This window comes from Vulpes vulpes, chromosome 12 (genome assembly GCF_048418805.1).
Source record: "Vulpes vulpes isolate BD-2025 chromosome 12, VulVul3, whole genome shotgun sequence".
NCBI lineage: Eukaryota > Metazoa > Chordata > Mammalia > Carnivora > Canidae > Vulpes > Vulpes vulpes.
This window is the reverse complement of record NC_132791.1, coordinates 61478462-61497258: the sequence shown is the minus strand read 5'-3', so window position 1 is coordinate 61497258 and position 18797 is coordinate 61478462. Positions and strand designations below refer to the sequence as shown.

Genomic DNA, 18797 nt, shown 5'->3' with positions numbered 1-18797 from the left:
CAATCTTCCCGGTCTGTCTCTGGGATTGTGTGCATAACCTCGTTTGGAAGGGACTTCAGAGATCTCCATTGGAGGCTCTTTATGACCCTGAGGCTGAATGGCCCTGCTGGCACGCCCTGGGGAGAATCCACAGCATCCTGTTGTGCAGGAGGCCCTGGGTTGCCCCTGCACCAGTCTCCTCTGAGCTTCTTCAGGTGCCTGTGCTCCTGTCCCAGAGCCGAGGCCCTGTAGTGGCCTCGCCCTGTGTCTCTACAAGGACCCACCAGGGATCCTCAGTGCCACAGGAGGGATGTGAGGAATGGTCATCTGTCCCCACCTGCCCCCCCACCCCAGGGTGATTTCAGCCTTTGCTATGATGTTTAAATTCCTTTAAAAGGATACACCCATGTTCAAAGCTTGCTTGGAGACAAAGCTCAAAATGCAACAATTCTTCCCAGAATAATACCTTGACCTAGTTTCATGCTCCCAGAATCCTGATGAGGGGAACCTTGGCCCTAGAAGTGAAAGGTTGGAACCTGATGAGGGGAGAACAAGAATTGCCCCAAGGGAAGACTGGGGAGAGTGACCATCGTCAGCAGGGGCGGGGCAGAATTTGGGGGTTGGAATGGCCCCAGGAACCAACATTTGCAGAGAGCTGGGTGCTCTAAGCTCAGGTAGTCTCCAGCCTTGCCATTGGCTGAAATCTCCATCTGGCTGCTCTGCAGCTGCCTCCCCTCTGCAGAGACTCTTGGGAATTTTTAAAGAAAATGGTAATTTTAGCCAGGCAACCTTGCATCTTTTAAAATACTCACAGTTGGGTTCAGCTCTGCTTTTGCTGTATGAGTCTTCCCAGAGAACAGATGGACATGGTGCAGCACTTAATGCTTAGGTACCTAGAAGGTATCCTATACTTTCATCTATATTCTTCTGGCTGTCTTCGCATTCATCTTACCTGCCATCCACACCTCTATCCACACCTCCATCCATACCTCCATCTACACCTCCATGCACACATGCACCCACACCTCCTCTAAACCTCCATCCACACCTCTATCCATGCATGCATCCACACCTCTAGGTACACCTCCATCCACACATGCATCCACACCTCCATCCATCCACACATGCATCCACATGCCCATCCACTCATGCATCCATACCTCCCGTCAACATCTCCATCCATACAACCAGCCAGGTAGTCAGACAACCAACCAAGGGACATTTCTTGAAGACTAAGCTCTGTGTCAATGAGTAAAGATACAATGGCAAATATGGCAGACTTTATGTTCACCTTCCTCAAGGTTACAGTCTGGTAGGTTTTAATCCAATGTTTGTTTAATGCTGCCTTCACAGTCCAGAATTTGGTAAAATAACTCATTTTAACTCTCTAAGTCCTGATGTCCTTTTTTATCTTTGGCAAAATAGTAATGGATTGCCCTTCCTAAACCCAGCAATGCCATTATGGACATAAAATGTCCCCAGGATTGTGTGGAAAAATCTATAGATTGTAGTGCTAGAATAAATGTCTTCTGATTTGCTTCTGTGTGTATGTCTCTTGTTGAAGTATAAATTCCTTTTTTTTTTTTTAAGATTTTATTCATTTATTTGACAGAGATGGAGTACAAGCAGGGGGAGCAGCAGACAGAGGCAGAGGGAAAAGCAGGCTCCATGCTGAGCAGGGAGCCTGATGCGGGGCCTGATCCCAGGACCCCTGGGATCATGATCTGAGCCGAAGGCAGATGCTCACCCAGCTGAGCCACCCAGGTGCCCCTGAACTGTAAATTCCTTGAGGCCAGGGACTGGGTCTTAAGTTTTTAATGCCTTGCATCACATGCAGTGGCTGGCACATAGTAGCTGCTTACTAAATGTTGGTTAAAACAGTGCTGCCTGGGAGGTTGGGTGGCCACATTTGAGTATCGCCATTACTGACATTGCCTTCTGTCCTTGGTGTCTCATCTTCTGGATACTGATGGGAAAGTGACCTGTAGCAAACCACTGGATTCATTCAGTCCTCTGTGCAACTGTGTAGCCCTTCCTTTAAGAAAAATGGTTCTGGGGAACCTGGGTGGCTCAGTCAGTAAGCGTCTGCCTTCGGCTTAGGTCATGGTATTAGGGTCTTGGGATTGAGCCCCATATCGGGCTCCCTGCTCAATGGGGAGTCTGCTTCTCCCTCTCCTTCTACCTCTCCTTCTTGCTCTCTCCCTCAAATGAATAAATAAAAATCTTTTTTTTAAGATTTTATTTATTTATTCATGAGACACAGAGCGAGGGGGTGGGGGGGCAGGCAAAGGGAGAAGGAGGCTCCATACAGGGAGCCCGACATGAGACTTGATCCCGGGTCTCCAGGATCACACCCTGGGCTGAAGGCGGCGCTAAACCGCTGAGCCATCTGGGCTGCCCTAAAAATCTTTTTTTAAAAAAGGAAAGAGAAATGCTTCTAAGAAGCCAAAATCCATCCCTCTCCCATGTCTCTTGCTCTAGGACAGACTTAGATTTCATGAGGATTTTTCCCTGTGAGCAGTTATCTTTAGAAGACAGCTGTCTAAGGGTCCCAATCTGGGGGCTGTGCTGAGTCTCCACCATGCACGCATGGCCACTCCCACACTTTACAGTCTTAAGTGGCCTGAATTGGAGGATTTACTCTGTCTCTACCATTGTTCTATGATCAAGGGCAAGATGGTATAAACTGAGCGCTTGCTAAGCACTGCCCTAACTTGATGTAAGGAATGTCTCTCCTAAATTATATAAGATCTGAAAATATGTTTTCACTCTGGACAGATGGTCATTTTCCCCTTATAAAGTGTGTCTGACAATCACACTTTATTGGTGTGGTTAGGAAAAGAATGTCGTAGACTTGGGAAAACATAATAATTTAAGGAGTGACACATTTCAGCAAAGAAATAAAGCCGTAGACCATCGGAAAACCATTACTTCATTGGGACAAACATTCAGTGTCTTCAGAAAGTTCTTACTAAAAAAAAACAGGTGAGCTCTAGGGCCTGGTGTGTGTTTGACTACACATACATGGAAGTAGCCTCTCTCTCAGGGACATTCCCTTTACAAACATTCCCTACTTAGTACCTTGTTAAGTATTTAATATGATTGCTAACATCGCCGTTTGCACCAGGCTCTGGTCCAAGCAGCCTCTTGGAAATCATATTCTTCAGTAGCTACCACGCTGAGCTGTAAAATTAGTAATAGTTTTCAGCAGGGCCTATATGGTGTCAGAGCCACTAGAATTTGTAAACCTGAAATCTCTCCTACAGCAAGGGTTAAGTCGTATTCCGTAAGATATATTGCATGAACCATGTGGAGATTTCACATGTATACCACAGTGTAATAACTTGAATGTGTTATTTTACAGTTCTCAAATATTGAACTATTCAGTATCCTCTTTTAGTTTGTAAATCCTTCAGTTCACCCTGGTGTTATTTGTGGGCTTATTTTAATAACATAATGGTCCTCTTTCCTATTTGGTGGAAAGTGAAGGCTTTGATTTTCCAAGTGGAGGAGCACGTTAATTCATATTTCCCTGTAATTTTATTTTATTTTATTTATTTTAATTTGTTTTTTAAAAGATTTTATTTATTCATGAGAGACACAGAGAGGCAGAGACATAGGCAGAGGGAGCCCAATGTGGGACCAGATCCCAGGACCCCGGGATCACCACCTGAGCTGAAAACAGACGTTCAACCATTGAGCCACCCAGCTGGCCCTGTAATTTGTTTTTAAAAACTGATGCTTTCTCACATGCAGCACATCATTGTCGTTTTTGATATTTTTTTGAAATCCCCCTTTCATTTATGTGAGAAAGGATGGCAAGTAGCTGAGTGTGTTTGCCAGACAGGTTCTGGAGTCAGCCCCGTGGCCCTATTCTGTGATGCTGGGTGCTGAGATCCAGTTCTGCTGATCCATTTCCACTTCCGCAGAAATGCAAATTTGAGAGAGGAGCAGGAAAGGGGAGGGAAGCTGGAAACTGTGGTGTCATTACTCATTCATTTCAGTATATGGAGAAAAACATGGTCATAACGTGCGTCGCCCTTTGTTTATAGCACACACAATTCATGGCAGCAGGTTTTATAACCCCCCACCGGCACTTAATAACTGGGAGAAGATACAGGTTTTCTTGATTACGTAGATCTAAATGTTTATTCAAACTTTCACGAGAGTTTTTCTTCATTTACACAGAGTTCTCTCTGCTGAATGAATATCCATTTTAAAATGTGGGCTCTGTGCATACGAAACACGTTTTCATGGCATCCAGATTCATTTCGTTTGTAAATATATTTAGTGGAGGTCAGGACTTCTTGTCGGTTGCTTTGATTAAAACTGGATTTCTTTTTTTTAAACTGAACTGAAGCAGTTTTTAAATGGGTAGGTCGTGTCAAAGCATTTTACAGTTTATGAGAGACATTAGTGCTAATATTTTAGAAAAAAAAAAGGAAAGGAAGAAAAGAAATAGCCGCATGAAAATACTTGCAAGGCTTTTCTCAGCACCAGAGGATTAGCCGTATTTTCCTTTTCAGTGTTGATGTTGTTTGGGCACTGGAGACAGTGTTGCACTGTGGATATTATTGCTGTGACGGAGGAGAGATAGCATTGCAGCAGAGCCCGTGGATGGCACCAAGCCAGTGCCCTGAAAAATGGCAAATATGTCACAGCTAACAGCTGGATGCAGAAATATTTCTCTTTAATTTGGACGGATAAAATTTTTTTCACAGCAGGGCACTCTCCAAAGAGTCCAACATCAAAGAGGGTGGGTCTCACCAGTCAGACATCAGCTGGCTCCGGGATGGAGCAAAATGAATGAACTGTCAGGACTTTTCCAGCATACATGCTTCTGCCAAGTGAAAAGTTAAAGGTTCAGTGGCTTGTTCAGATCACAGACAAAGTCCTGATAATGGGAGCCCGATTCCCCACCAAAGTCTTCCTCTGATCAACAGACAGAGGATGTCTGAAGAAGACTCCAGATTGATGGATGGCAGGCTTCCTATTGACGGCCGCCACCGCAGTCCTCAGAGATAAGTAGGATTCCCCAAATGCTCTCCAGCTCCCAGGAGTTCTCGGGCCTCCGGGCGGGGATCCTCCCAGCACCCCCCACCCAACACACACACACACACACACACACACACACACATACACACACACATTGTCTTCTGCTCGACTGACACTTAGCAGCAGCTGCCCCACCGTGGGACCAACACACCCGATTCTGTTTCTTCACATGGCCAGCTCTCTGATGCAGGCTTCGCCAACACCACCCCGGGTGTTTTACAGTTTATTGACACTTTTCAACTGTTTTTCTGATTACCATATTTCAGTCTTGACTTATATGTTAGTATTATCTGCAAGCTCAACATAAACCTCTAATGATTTTCTAATATTTCTGGAACTTGATGAATGTGAATTGACATAGTACAGTATATAGCTTTATATCAGCATTACTGAAAATACAACAACGGTGTATATAACCATTACTCATTTATTTTATGGGGCATTTATTACGTGACCTTTGAAGCCGCATCTTAAAATCTTGGCATTCCAGACATTCCCAAATATGCCAAACCCAAGGAGAAGGAAAGGGTTTTCCTGTTTGAAAGAACAACAAAGTAAGTAAATTCTAATGGAGGAAGGAGAAATTATTGAAACAAGACAACCCATGGGTATATATCTGAGATAAAAGTCGAAAAACTGAACACACGTAAATATGGGCACACTGGCTGGTGTGTACTTTAATGAAGCAGCTTGCATTGTAAAATCTGCTGCTTCCTCTGTAGGCTTAATGTCCCTACCGTTTTTGATGTTTCAGGTCATTATTGCCAGGGCAAGGAGAGTGATTTTTCATAGAGCTGGGGGGTTGTACCTTTCTTCAGTTGCATGCTTGCTTTGTGCAAATTTTACCAACACATTAAGTAATTCTCGTTAAATGGGCATGTGCTCTGAAAATAGGAGTTTATTTCATGCGTGGCATTATTAATCATTATGAACATTTTTATGACCCTCACTTGGAAAATTTCAGATGCTTTTAAAGAAAAAGCTCTACATTTCTCCCTGATTGGACAGATGGGATATGATGGAAAAAAGCAATAATGAGGTGGCCTATGATTGCAGGGCAGGGGGGTGAGAGGGGGAAGGGAGTTTATCCTTGTCACATTCACCTATCAACCGTATGACTGTGGACAAGTCATTTAACCCTTCTTAGCCTGTGGTTTTTATCTGTAAAATGGAGTAACATTCTAGCCTACCTTGTAGGTCAGTCGTGAGGATGCGGTGAGCTCAAAAAAGTATGTTGTAAGCTAAAATGCCACACGCACATGTGTGACCTAGCCATTCACTGCTGCTCCTTCATTGTGTTAAGGTGGAGGCGGATGCTCTCCTCATTTTAAAAATGCCGCTCTGTGGTCTCTCTTCTCAAGCTCTGATCTGAATGTTCATGAGCGGAGAGGTTAGGAGCCCACAGTGGTGTGGATCTTGCTGTCTACCTCTCTAGCCTGGGAGGATGGTGTTCCCAGCCCATCCGATGCTCCAGGCTGCCATCTACAGATGTTCCCTGCTTCTCATCCAGGACATTTGATTGCTCAGACAGCTCACCTACCTTGAACATGTTCAGGGCTCGTAGAGAAATGAGGCAGTGTAAGTCGGGGCCTCCTGTGGCCAAATAATGTCACTGACTTCAGAGGTCAAGCAATGCTATGTCATAGGTGGTATTCACTGAGGTGGTTTTGGGGTTGTGAAGCCACAGTTCATTAAAATGCATGTAATGACTGCCAGTTTGTTATAAATATGCCCCAGATGTGTTCTTAAGAATATGCTGGGTACTTGTGTCTTTTGAATGACATTTTAATTTAATTTTATTATTTATTTATTTTAAAGATTTTATTTATTCATGAGAGACACACAGGGAGAGGCAGAGACGTAGGCAGAGGGAGAAGCAGGCTCCCCACGGGGAGCCCAATGGGACTGGATCCCAGGACCTGACCTGGATCACGACCTGAACCAAAGGCTGACACTCAACTACTGAGCCACCCAGGCGGCCCTTGAGTGACATTTTTATAACACTGCCCTAAACGGAAGACTGAGGAAGTTTAGGAAATGGGAAATGTAGAATGGAAGAGATACTTCTATACTGTTTTCTAGATGGTGTTCATGTCCATGCAGCATTTAGAATATTTTGTTTTATCCTGTAATAGCTTCATCTGGGGGATGAAAACACAAACTAGAATGACTGTTTTACTTGCACATCTCCCTCGTGTCATTTCAAATCCTTTTCCTCTCTCTCTCTCTTTTTCTCTTTGGACAGACGTTGATTTCCTGGTATGTACAGAGATGTGTGTAAGGTGCCTCTGGGGAAAGTTAAAAAGTGAATACAGCATATTCCTGTCCTCAATGGGCTTGGGGTCTGGGAACCACCTCCATAGTCATGAGTTTGCTTAGATTACACATATTATCCTGTGGTCAGTGTCCCCCAGCAGGTTGGTTGATTTGATGACATTCGGGCTGATGTTTCCTATTTAATTATAGCGATGGCCTGAGGGTAGCTAATATTCTTGGGGCTTCTACTGGGTGCCCAGCTTGAATTTAAAGACTTCCCATATACTAGCCCATCTGATTTTTTTGTTAGCCCTTTGATGTAGGAACTGTCATTAGCATCACTTTTTCAAAGAAGACCTCAGCTTCTTCAAGAGGTTCAGGAACCATCCAGAGTCACTTGGCCACCCAAGGTGGAGTCATGCTATCAGCTCACCCACAGTGGAGCTCACAGCCACATGCCCTCGGTAGTCGCTCCTGACTTTAGTGACTTCTGTGGTGTGCTTTCATTGGTAATATTGAAGAAAGCCTCCTGAACAATCCTACTGTCTTTTAAAAGAAAGTAAAAGCTTGTATTTAGCAACAGGTACATTCTGGTTTTTAAGCTTTCTCAGTCACAACAAGTCAAGAATTACTCTTTGGTGGCAGTGATCATGCAGATCTCCTCGGGCCACAAAGATTCTGTGCCCTCCCCCTCTGACACACAGGAATCCCACAGTGAAATATTATTATCCATCTTGGTGAATAATATATGTTTTCAGTGAAGATTCTCAAATTCCTAATACAATTGATTATTGCAACCCTGCTTTTCTGAATTTTATAGAAAGATGAGACCGTATTAAGGCGCTCTGGAGAATAGGTAAAGGAGAGAGGAGAAACCATCTTTTTCCTCTGCTCTTCCCTGGCTCTTGGCTCCTCCAGATGCTGTAGAAGCACATAAAACAGTGCTGGGCTTTCAGGTCGAAACTGGAAAACTGCTGAAGACCACTTCTTGGCGCTTTCTGTGGGAAGTGTTTATTAACATTTGAACCAGCGCGTGAAACGCATCTCTGCATTTCATACAATTAAGAAAAGTTAGATTCAAGGAGGATGTTGTATTTTCTTTCATGAGCCCGGGGGTTTGTGAAATCTTAGGATGGAGTTTTAATTATTGTGAGGCTTCATTTCAGCTCACTTCAGTGTGTGTTGAGGTCCTCCTATGTGCCAGGCCCTGGGTTAGATGTTTGCGCCTTAAGAACCGAGGGCAGCTGGCATTTCAGTACACGACTGTCTGGGGCCTTGGCACAGGGACAGACCCAAGTGTAGAAATGAAGATGAGGGGGCCGCAGATGTCTCCATACTCAGGAACAATTGGCCAGTCCTTTTCATATAAAGCCATTGGGTCTTTTATTTATTTTTTCTTTTTCTCCATACCCAAATTCAAGGACCCAGGTTCTAGAAGGTACAGATCAGTGTTTAAGCTGTAAAGTGAGTTCCTTTTGTGTAGTGTCATGGGCTTTCTTCAGGGACTTGTGACAGTAGAGGAGGTGGGGAAGGCTCGGCACATTCCCAGTGGGAAGGCAGGGGGATGGAGGGTGGCAGGAGGCCTGGAAATGCCCTCTCCCCACCACTGGCTAGTAGTCTCATTTTGTCTAAGTCACCAACTTTTGAAGCCCCCATTTCATTGTGATGGAAATGGTTAGGTTGGGACAGATGGTCTGTGAGGTCTCTTTCAAACTGATTATCCTGGGGGCTATATTTATTTATTTATTATATAAAGATTATTTATTTATTTATTTATTTATTTATTTATTTATTTATTTATTAAAAGATTTATTTATTTGAAACAGAGAGAGAGAGAGTGCACGCATGCACGGGGGTGGGGGGAGAAGCAGAGGGAGAGAATCTCAAGCAGACTGCACCTTGAGCATAGAGTGCCACTCAGGACTTGATCTTACGACCCTGGGATCATGAACCTGAGCCGAGACCAAGAGTTGGACACTCAACCAACTGAGCCACCCAGGTGCCCCTGTAAAGATTTTTTTTAAAAACAGAACCAAAATATGGGGAACCTGGATGGCTCAGTCAGTTAAGCATCCGAATTTCAATCTCAAGTCTTTCTTTTGCTTTTCATTTAAATTCAGTTTGTCAACATAAAGTATAACACCCAGTGCTCATCCCCTTAAGTGTCCTCCTTAGTGCTGGGCTCTAAATTTAGCCAAGGGTACTCAGCATTGTAGCAGATGAATGGTGACTAAAATCTTCCCAGAAGCCCAACCACTGAAGGAAGTGCTCTGCCTGAGGCTTTTAAAATAGGGTCCCCCTAGTTCACCGTGAGCCCTTGGTGATATCCCCACAACCACCTCTTAGAGGAAGCCTGAGGTGAGCTGATTCGGCGCTTTTTCTGGTGGGCTTTTCTTTTTCTGTTTTTATAGTGGAATTCCTTTTACAACTTCTTTGAGTTAAAGGGGATCTTTGCTTAAGAAGATCACTGAAAGCCTCCACTGGTAAAACTGAAAGAGCTGAACTCTGCTCTCTCACTCCTTGGAAAATTGCAGTCCAGAAAGCTTGAGTCTCAGCCAGATGGGAGCTTCTGGGCAGCATAGGAGGAATGAATGTTTGCAGTGTTTCCAGGTTATCAGTTCAAAAGATTTTCCTTGAACGCCTCCTAGCTATCACAGGCTGATGTTTAGTGGTAACAATAATTTCTTTAAGGCTAGGATTACCAACTTAAATGCTTAATGAGGCCAAGCAGGTAAGTAAAGGAGTGAAGTGTGGAGAGTGCAAGACAATTGGGAGGGGTAGGGACTGTGGGGAAATGGAATAGCACATGGCTGATCTAAAGGGAGTGACCTTCTTTCCTCTGCTTCAGCGGATTATTGCCAGAGATTGGGGACTCACGTTTTGATTTTTTTTTTGAGAACAATTATAAATGACAGAAAATTTCCAAATTTTTAATACATTGTGGAGGAAAAACAAAGTTGATCAATTGCCTGAGTTCAGCCCAAGAGCCCCTGGTTTGCAAATCTTGCTTTAGAGAAAGACATTGCTCAGAGCTGCTAATATACACAAATTACTATCGTTCAGAAGATGGTTTTCCTACCTTATGTGAAAATAAGCCCAACTTAGTTGCTGGCTTACGCTGTTGCTGTGATTATTATCCTGAATGCAAATTGGCAAATTCATAAACGACAAAGCTGTGGACCAGCTACTCAGGATTAGTGTTTAGAACACAACACAGGGTGTATTTTTTACTTACGCTGTTCTTATTTAAAGTAGATTCTTGTTCTAGGAAAGGAAGGTCATGGGAGGCAGTGGTGCTTCCTGATACCCAGGATTGTGATAAATGTGTGGCTTACACATGGTGGTTTTCAGTTAATGCCATGCAAGGCTCATAATAAGCAAGAATGTGTGATCATTATTTCAACCACGTGTGTGGTGTCCCAATAAATATTATTGCATTGAAAATTGCAAAAATCCCTGTAAAACGGTAAGAATTAGCTTTCCCCCTTACTTATCTCTCCAGTCCCATTGATAAAAGAGAAAAGAGAAAGTGCCGACCAAAAACAATGGTTTTAAAACAGGAACAACATCATAAAAGAAATCAGTGGCTGATAATGTAGTGATACATATTACAAATATTTTCCTAGAAGGATAACACAGAGTTTTTAACCTTGGGTGAGATAATCTTGCTTCTCTATTTCAACAACGCATGCAAAAGCCAAACTACAAGGACATAAATGTCTAGGTTTTCATTTGTTTTTCTCTCTTTGATTTTTTTTTTTCAGAAAAACAATCAGAAAAGCACAAAGTATAATATATAAATGTCAATATATAGGCCAGCAAAAAAGTGAATGTTTAAGTGTTTGCCATATTCTCTTCGGATTTTTTAAAGAAAAATTAAGCTTTTCAGATAAAGCTTCAGATAAATTCCCTTTATTTTGCCGGCATTCCTTTTTTTCCCCAAGGCCAGTGCTCTCATAATGTTATCAAGTACCTTATCAATGTCTTTTCAGAATTTACTGTATGTATAGTTAATTACATGTATATTACAAAATACACTGTTATAAAATATACTGTTGACTGTTGTTATTTTGTATATTTTGAAATGTTAACAAATGGTATCAATCTGCACCCTGTTTTTCTCAGTCCGCTCTCTGTTCTTGATGTTTATCCTTATCAACCAGATCTGAATACAAACAGATCCACATGTTCATTTTCTTTAAGTGTTTTATACTGTTTTATTGGATAATTAAAGCACAATTTATTTATTCTTATGATGATGGATAGTTCCATCATTTCTCATTATTTACTTTTACAAACAATGCTACAGTGAATGCCCTTGGATTTGTCTCCTTGGTTTCAGTGGAATCATTTCCTAGAAGTGATATTGCTGAGTCCTAGGATTTATGCATCATCAGCTTTCTTTCGATGTTACCAAAGTATTTCCCAATATGACTGTGCTTTCTTACCCTCCGTTTCAGCAAAGCTGGAGCTAGCTTGCTTTCTTTCATCCCTTTTAAAATAATTATTATTTTAAACTAGTTTTCTAGAACCAATATGCTAGATATACTTCCTATAGTTTTGAGAGTTGTCTACTGTAAAATTTTATCTTTTTCCCCACCAAGTATCCTGTGTGTTTCTTTACATATATTTCCCCCATTTTCACAAGGTCCTTTCTTTGCTTCTTTAGAAAGAACTGAGCAAATATGAAACCTTCGGTTGTTCACGTTCATTCAGAACAAAGCGCAAAGTTTAAAGCAAAACTATGCTTTATTCAAGCGTTCTTCTCAAATGAATCTTCCTCTTAATATAAATTTCACTGTCTTGCCTTCATTGTCATTATTTGAATGAATAAAATTAATGACCTTGCTGACGTCTTCAAAGATCCTGAGAGGATTGTCTTAGCACTTTGTGTATGAGTTTTGATATTTTCCTGCTTATTTTAAATTTTTTGAAAGGAAATGAAAACAAAATGAATATCAGCGTTAGCCATAATTCAGCTCCTTAACTTCTTTAAGTTTTTTTAGACCTACTAGGTATCTAACTTAGAATTTCATTTTAGTGTCACACAAATGTAGATGTTAATATGACTGCCAAAAAATGCCTTCCTGAAATTAAAATTGTTGCTGTAGCCTGAAACTTGTTGAAATACTTCCTTACTTATCGTTCCTTCTGTCTTGGAGGAAGGAAGTCAGCCCCTGTCCAGTAGAGTAGATGGATATGGGCACAGTGTTCAGTTACATGAGGAATTTTATATATATATATCCCCCTTTTAATTTTTTTTTTTTTTACATTTTTTTTAGAGAGGGAGAGAAGTAAGGAGGGGCCAAGGGAGAGGGAGAGAGAGAATCTTAAGCAGGCTTCACACCCAGTGTGGAGCCTGACGTAGGGCTCAATCTCACGACCCTGAGATCATGACCCTAGCTGAAATCAAGAGTCGGACACTCAACTGACTGAGCCACCCAGGTGCCCCCACATATTCCCTTTTTAAAAACACTGAAAACACTGAACTCTTAATTGAATTTAAATTTAAAAATGTAAAAAACAAATAAACACTGAACTCTTAAACGGAAACAAGGTTGGACTGATGATGAAAGTTAAGGATAGAGCCCAGACAAGTACCTTGAACTTTTCTGAGGAGATCATCCTTAGTTCCTGTTTAGGATAACCTTTGAATATCTTGGTTTTCCCACTATTATTCTCCTTTTACCAGAGGAATGAACAGAAGTAAGCATCAGTATTACCTCCTGGCCCATTGTTCCTCTTTCAAGAAACACTGAGTTTAACTGTTAGCTCTTAACAGCACAGAGCAGAAAGGGTTCAGGATCGTCGTGAGCCAAGTACTCAGGCCTACATTTTTGGCCTCTCTAAATAACTTTGATAGGTGGTGCTTGGTCTTACTAGCATGTTGAGCCCAATTGAGGAAGTGCCACATGTACAACCATCTGTTGTCATGACTTGACATTTTATGACGTTCATGATGCATTTATTTTGAGGAGGGACCTGAGTGAAAAGGATGTAATCAGATTTGTTTTTTGAAAGTGCAGTCTGGCTGTGGTGTAGAGACTGGGTTGGAGGGACCCAGGGAAGGTATAGGGAGGTCTGTGGGGAGCCAGATGCAGTGCCACAGGTGCTCAAGGAATCCCGCCCCAGCTGGGAGGGTGACAAGGCAAGGGGAGAGATGGATGCACTTGAGAAACATTTAGGGGGTGGTGAATTGAACTGGATTTGGTGGTAGCCAGGCACTGGGGGCTGAGGGAGAAAACAACATCAGGATCAAATGAGTTTCTTTTACTTTGATTGGATGCACAGCTATGGAATCTAACAGGGTACCTGAAATTGCCATCACCGTTCCATGTGAAATAGTGTAAAATCAGTATTAGCTGAAGGCAGGGAGGCACATTCCCCATGTCCTATGCTACATTTTGTGATGCTTGGAAAAAAACCTTGGGAATAGCCATCTACTTTTCCTCAAGGCAGGTAACAAGAAGGCAAAAATGGTAGGATTCCCGTAGTTACACTCTGTGTAGATTGAGGAGATTTTTGCTGAAACAGGAGTGTAGGAAGAAACCTCTTCGTACTCATTTTCAAGACTGACTGGCTAGTGTCTGGTGTTCAGATGTGCCATCGTTCAAGGCAGCACCCGCTGCACGCAAAGGTTAGAGAGTTTTATGTGCCGTTCATGACATTGGCTAGAAGCACAGAGGAGAATTGTTCTTCTCAAAATGCTTTGTAATTATTTTCAGCCGCAGCTCTCAAGGAAAGTTTGTTCATTGGGGAAGGATAGGGCAGAGGGCTGGGTCATCAACATTTTTGGCTCCATTTTAGATAAACATTGGTGTCTGAAGAACTGATGGCTTTTGTTCAATGTCGCATGGACTGTCAACAGCCGACTCAGGGTTGAGACTTTGAATCTTAGAGCTTCCTAGAAGGGACACAAAAGCAAAAGTACAATGGAATACCCACAGTGTGACCTAACCTAAATGCAAAATCTCTCATTAGTTTGCTCAGGTGGCAGATGTGTCCACCCCGTGAAAGGATTCCACTCTCTGCCACGATCCTCAAACTAGGAATTTAGAAAAGCCATTAATCTTTAATATAATTTAATTCAGGAATCTCTTTATTCTTCTCAGGCAGCATTGATTATCAGCTGTGATCACGCTGGCAAGCCCTCCAGTCAAAGCTTCTCCAACCATTGCCGTCATTAGATTGATGTCTGCCTTTTATTTGGGGGTGGGGTGGTTCGTGTAAAGGTTGGGAGTGGAGACAAATGAGTTGAAGAAAAGCAAAAAAAAAAAAAGTCAGCTGTTTGAAAATGACTGGAGATAATAAAAGAAACTGTCATCACTAAGCCCTCTGGCCCCCAGAACAGAAATACTGAGCTAAATTAATATGAATGACGATACTAATTTTAGGGTCTAATGTAACCAGTGAGTCTCTCTGTAAGACGAACTCTCCATTTCTGTTTGGAAGAGAACAGTGGAAAGGCTGATCAGAGGGTAAGAAAATGATTTGTCAGGATGCTCTGGGGAACACCTCAGCAGTCACCAGGATCCCATCACTGATTTTATTTGAAAGGGACCAGCCATACCATGGTCCTTCTGATGACTCTACCCCTTATGTCTCAGATACCCCTAGGACTGGGACTCCCTTTTGGAGTTGTGGTACATATGTAAGCCCCTGGTCTCCCACTCATCGAGATACCACATCCTACAAGGTGCCCAGGGCTGACCTGGTTTCTGGAAGTGGGAGCCCATTACCTCTGTGGTCGGTGCTGACTCCCGGGTATGCTGGACTGGCTAGCGTTATGCATGAGACTTTTTGTCGCATGCTCTTTGCTTTGAAGCACATTTCATTTCCTTGAGTATGATCTGAAAAGAAAATTTGCATAAGATGACCTTAAGCAATCATTATCAGACCAACCTCAGTTAAGACATAGAAAATCCATAGGAAACAATTTTTTCTATTTTTGAGGGTCTTTCTTTTTTGATGGTCCTCCTTAGAGTTTCAGGTTCTGACAGTTGAAGTCCCACATCCTCTGTGACATGAGAGTCCATTTATTTCATTTGAATCAGGGGAGGGGTTTTGGGTTTTTTGGGGGGGGTTGTTTGTTTTTTCACCAGTTCTGTACATTTCCACACCGCTCCACCTGCCTTCCGCTGGGTGTCACTGAGCTTGTCTAGCAGATGGTTACTGCCTCCTGAATGCCTTCAAACAGTTACGTGTTTTGAGCTCAGGGGCCCGTCGTGTGGACGTTCCAGCCATGTCAGCGTGGCCTCTCTCTTCAGCTTGCTTTGTTTATCTGGCAGCTCATTACTTAAGAGTAGCCTGTCAAAATAGGTTTAAATATCCTTTGGGAAACATGGTCACTCACATCCTTGAGATACCAGAAATATGTTGAATACAGGGAAGATTGGCTTGATAAGAAAAACACGATCGGCTTGCATCACCAAAAAATATTTTCCCGTTATTCCGGTTGAGTTTCCACAAACATCAGTAAGTGCTCACAAACCTACAGGCAATACATTTCTGCAGCCGACACATAAAGACACCGAGGGAAGCAGGGAAAATGATTGCTGATGATTCGTTCTAACTACTTGACCTTCTGACCTCTTCTCTAGATATATGACCAAGATGGGACACTACAGCACTTTATTGATGGTGGGGAACCTAGTAAGTCGAGCTGGATGAGGTATATCCGATGTGCAAGGCACTGTGGAGAACAGAATCTAACAGTAGTTCAGTACAGGTAAAGTATATCTTGATTTACCACTTACAGAGCTGAAGCCCTTTGGCTTGCATTTACGAATCCAGGCTTGCTGCTAGTTTTGAAAAAAATCCTGCAGAGAGTCCTACAGACCCCTGTGGGAACTGGCAGGAAGTTTTCACTAGGTTTCTGGAATCTCCTTAGTTCTTGCAACAGTAATGCCGTGAGAATTCAGGAATCAAGATGCTAGTGGAAGGCCTCTTCCTCGGTGCACATGGTCAGGCTCCTCCCAGGTCACTTCCCCGAACATTCACAACTGCCTGAATGAGCCTGGAAACCCCAATGATGGGGGGGAGGGTGAGCCTCCCTTCAACCGCAGCACATGTGTACACGCACATAAATCACAGTGCAGAGATGCAGCCTTGGATCCCCTACAGCCCGTCATCTTCAGGCTTGCTGCCTCAGGAAACTGTCATTCGCACACAAAGGCGTGGGAAACGGAGGACTCACGCTCACCCTGCCCCGGGCTGCTGAGCCTGATTAACCTCTCCCGCTCCATCGAAAGGTGCCAAAGGGTTTGGCTTTGGCTCTTGGACAATTCAGAATATGTTTTAGGTGATGAGGCAGTTTTAGGTGTTGAGAAGTTTGCTCAAAGCCCAAAAGGTAGCAAAGATGAGGCACGGCCACCCTCATTTCCCAGAATCCCATGTGGGGGGTGCAGAGGAGCAAGGTGGACTCCCAGATCCCCGCCGCATCCGCTCAGCGCACCTGTTCGTCCAGCATTTCCACTTAGTGCCAAAGAAGGCAGGAGGGGAGATGGGGGCCCAAAAACAGATCACATAGGGAAAAAGCCCTTTTTGCAAAATCCCTCGAAAACACGTGCCATATAAATATATGACCTCAGTTATAAACAGCCGTGTTCCCTTTAGAATCAGAAGCAACTGTTTCGCTTTATTAGGCACCACAGACACATCAAAGCAGAAGGCCCTGTACTCGGCAACTTGGAGCCCTGCCCCTGGCTATTTATTTTCTTTCTTTTTTTTTTTTTCTTTTTTAAACACGGAGCCTTATAAAGGGAAAAAAAAGGGGGGGTGTTTTATCCCCCTTATAGGTTAAAGGCTGCACAAATCTGGCTGGCTCTCCGAAGGTCTCCAGTTCAAAAGGAACATATTTGGGCAGCGTGTGACTCACTGCCATGGTTTCTTGTGCAGTTCTATTTCATTAAATAATGGTTTCAGTGAAATAGTGCATGACGGTATTTGGTTACAATGCCATGTGCAGGCTTTACCCACCTTTATTGCAGCCGCATTTCTGCCATGAAGGTTTTGTTTTGTTTTGTTTTGTTTTTATGAAACTTGAAGCTCGAAAATTAGTAAACATCGTGCTTGTCCATTCAGCAAGAAATCATTTGGCTGGTTCTGTCATGAGCACCCGGGGAGATCTCGAGGCAAATTCTGAATTGGGGGAAGCAAGACGCCCCTAGGGGGGAGGTGGGCAGGGGTAAGGCAGTCACCTCTCTGTCAATAATAAGTGGATTTTACAGCTCCCCTTTCGTGATGGCGCTGAGACTTCTAGATCTCCATGCTGATCTGTTTTCGATTACTTCGGATCTTTCTAAAATGAACTACAAAAACACAATTTAAAAAAAAAAAAAACTGGCATCCATCACCAGTGACCACGTCCAAGAGTAAGAAAATAGAAAAGTTGGACTCTGAAGAGCCAGCTTAATTTTTATTGTACATGAATGTCCTCTTCACGAAGAGTCAGCTGGTTTAGATTCATTCTGTTATGATTTGTAATATCTAAATGGTATTTTCTTCAAAGCGCCCTTGATTGATTGACCCTTTGCTGAACGTTTTGTTTTTATTTTGAGGCTGACAATAATGTTTGTTGGCATGTGTTCTGCTTCAACTGCGTTGGGACGCCATGAAGCTATCTTTATGAGTCATCCAACCACAATACTAAATACATGTCAGCAAAGGAAATATTATCTGAAAAGGGAAAAATCCCTTTGATGTGCTCCAACATGCAGAGATTTCTGCGAGTTTTGGAAGCTCTGCCCTCTTGTAAGGAACGGTGTACGCTTACACGGGTTTTTTTTTTTTCTCCCCCTCTCGGCCTACTCCGAGCCTCAGAAGACCACCCATTGCTCGAAAACAGTTCTGCTCTTTCAGCGGCAAAGTGTGTCATTTGGTTTTAGCACATTCATTTGCCGGGCGCTGTGTTTATATTAAGGGAAGCCAAACGGAGAGATGAAATGTTACAAGGGTGAAGTCCAAAGTCGACTCAATTTTTCTCAAGTTAGGAGATGCCAGTGATTTATAGCTCAGCTCCAATTTTGATTTTTTTTTTTTTTTATGTAGCAGTGGAAAGAATTAATAAAATGCACAGCTCTTGGAGTTGCGCAGGGAGGAGGGTAGTGAGGTCTGGACAACTGGCTGGAGTTTTTGTCAGATATTCATAGAATGTTGGGAAAAACATTCTGCTTAGCTAGCAGTGCCCTCGTGAGACAGAATGGCAGCAAGTAAGGAAAATAACAAGATAAATGAAATTTTTGCAGCTGCAAGTAAAATATTGAGAATCTGCACTTTTTTATTGATCTTTATGATCCTATTGCCAAGAGCCACTTTGTGGTGACAAAATATGTTGACAAGTGCATATCTCACTGCCATGAAAAATGTGGTGAAGGATTCACCTTATGTCTGCAGTGTTATACAAGGAACAAATTGCCCCACTACAGCCAATTCCTTGCAGAAAGGCTAAATTTAAGGCCCACCAACCCTAAACACTTTTATCTTGAACTTGAGGCTAATATTTGTAG

At 42.8% G+C, this 18797-nt stretch overlaps 1 protein-coding gene across 1 annotated transcript in view; it reads left to right on the top strand.

The window, feature by feature from the left end:
• The window catches only part of PRDM6 (PR/SET domain 6), a 102561-nt gene that overhangs the window by 52295 nt on the left and 31469 nt on the right, over positions 1-18797 (top strand). Inside the window, exon 4 of the mRNA XM_072728673.1 lies at positions 15891-16018. Within this exon, the coding sequence (XP_072584774.1) occupies positions 15891-16018 (128 nt within the window). The remainder of the gene's footprint in view (positions 1-15890; positions 16019-18797) is intronic.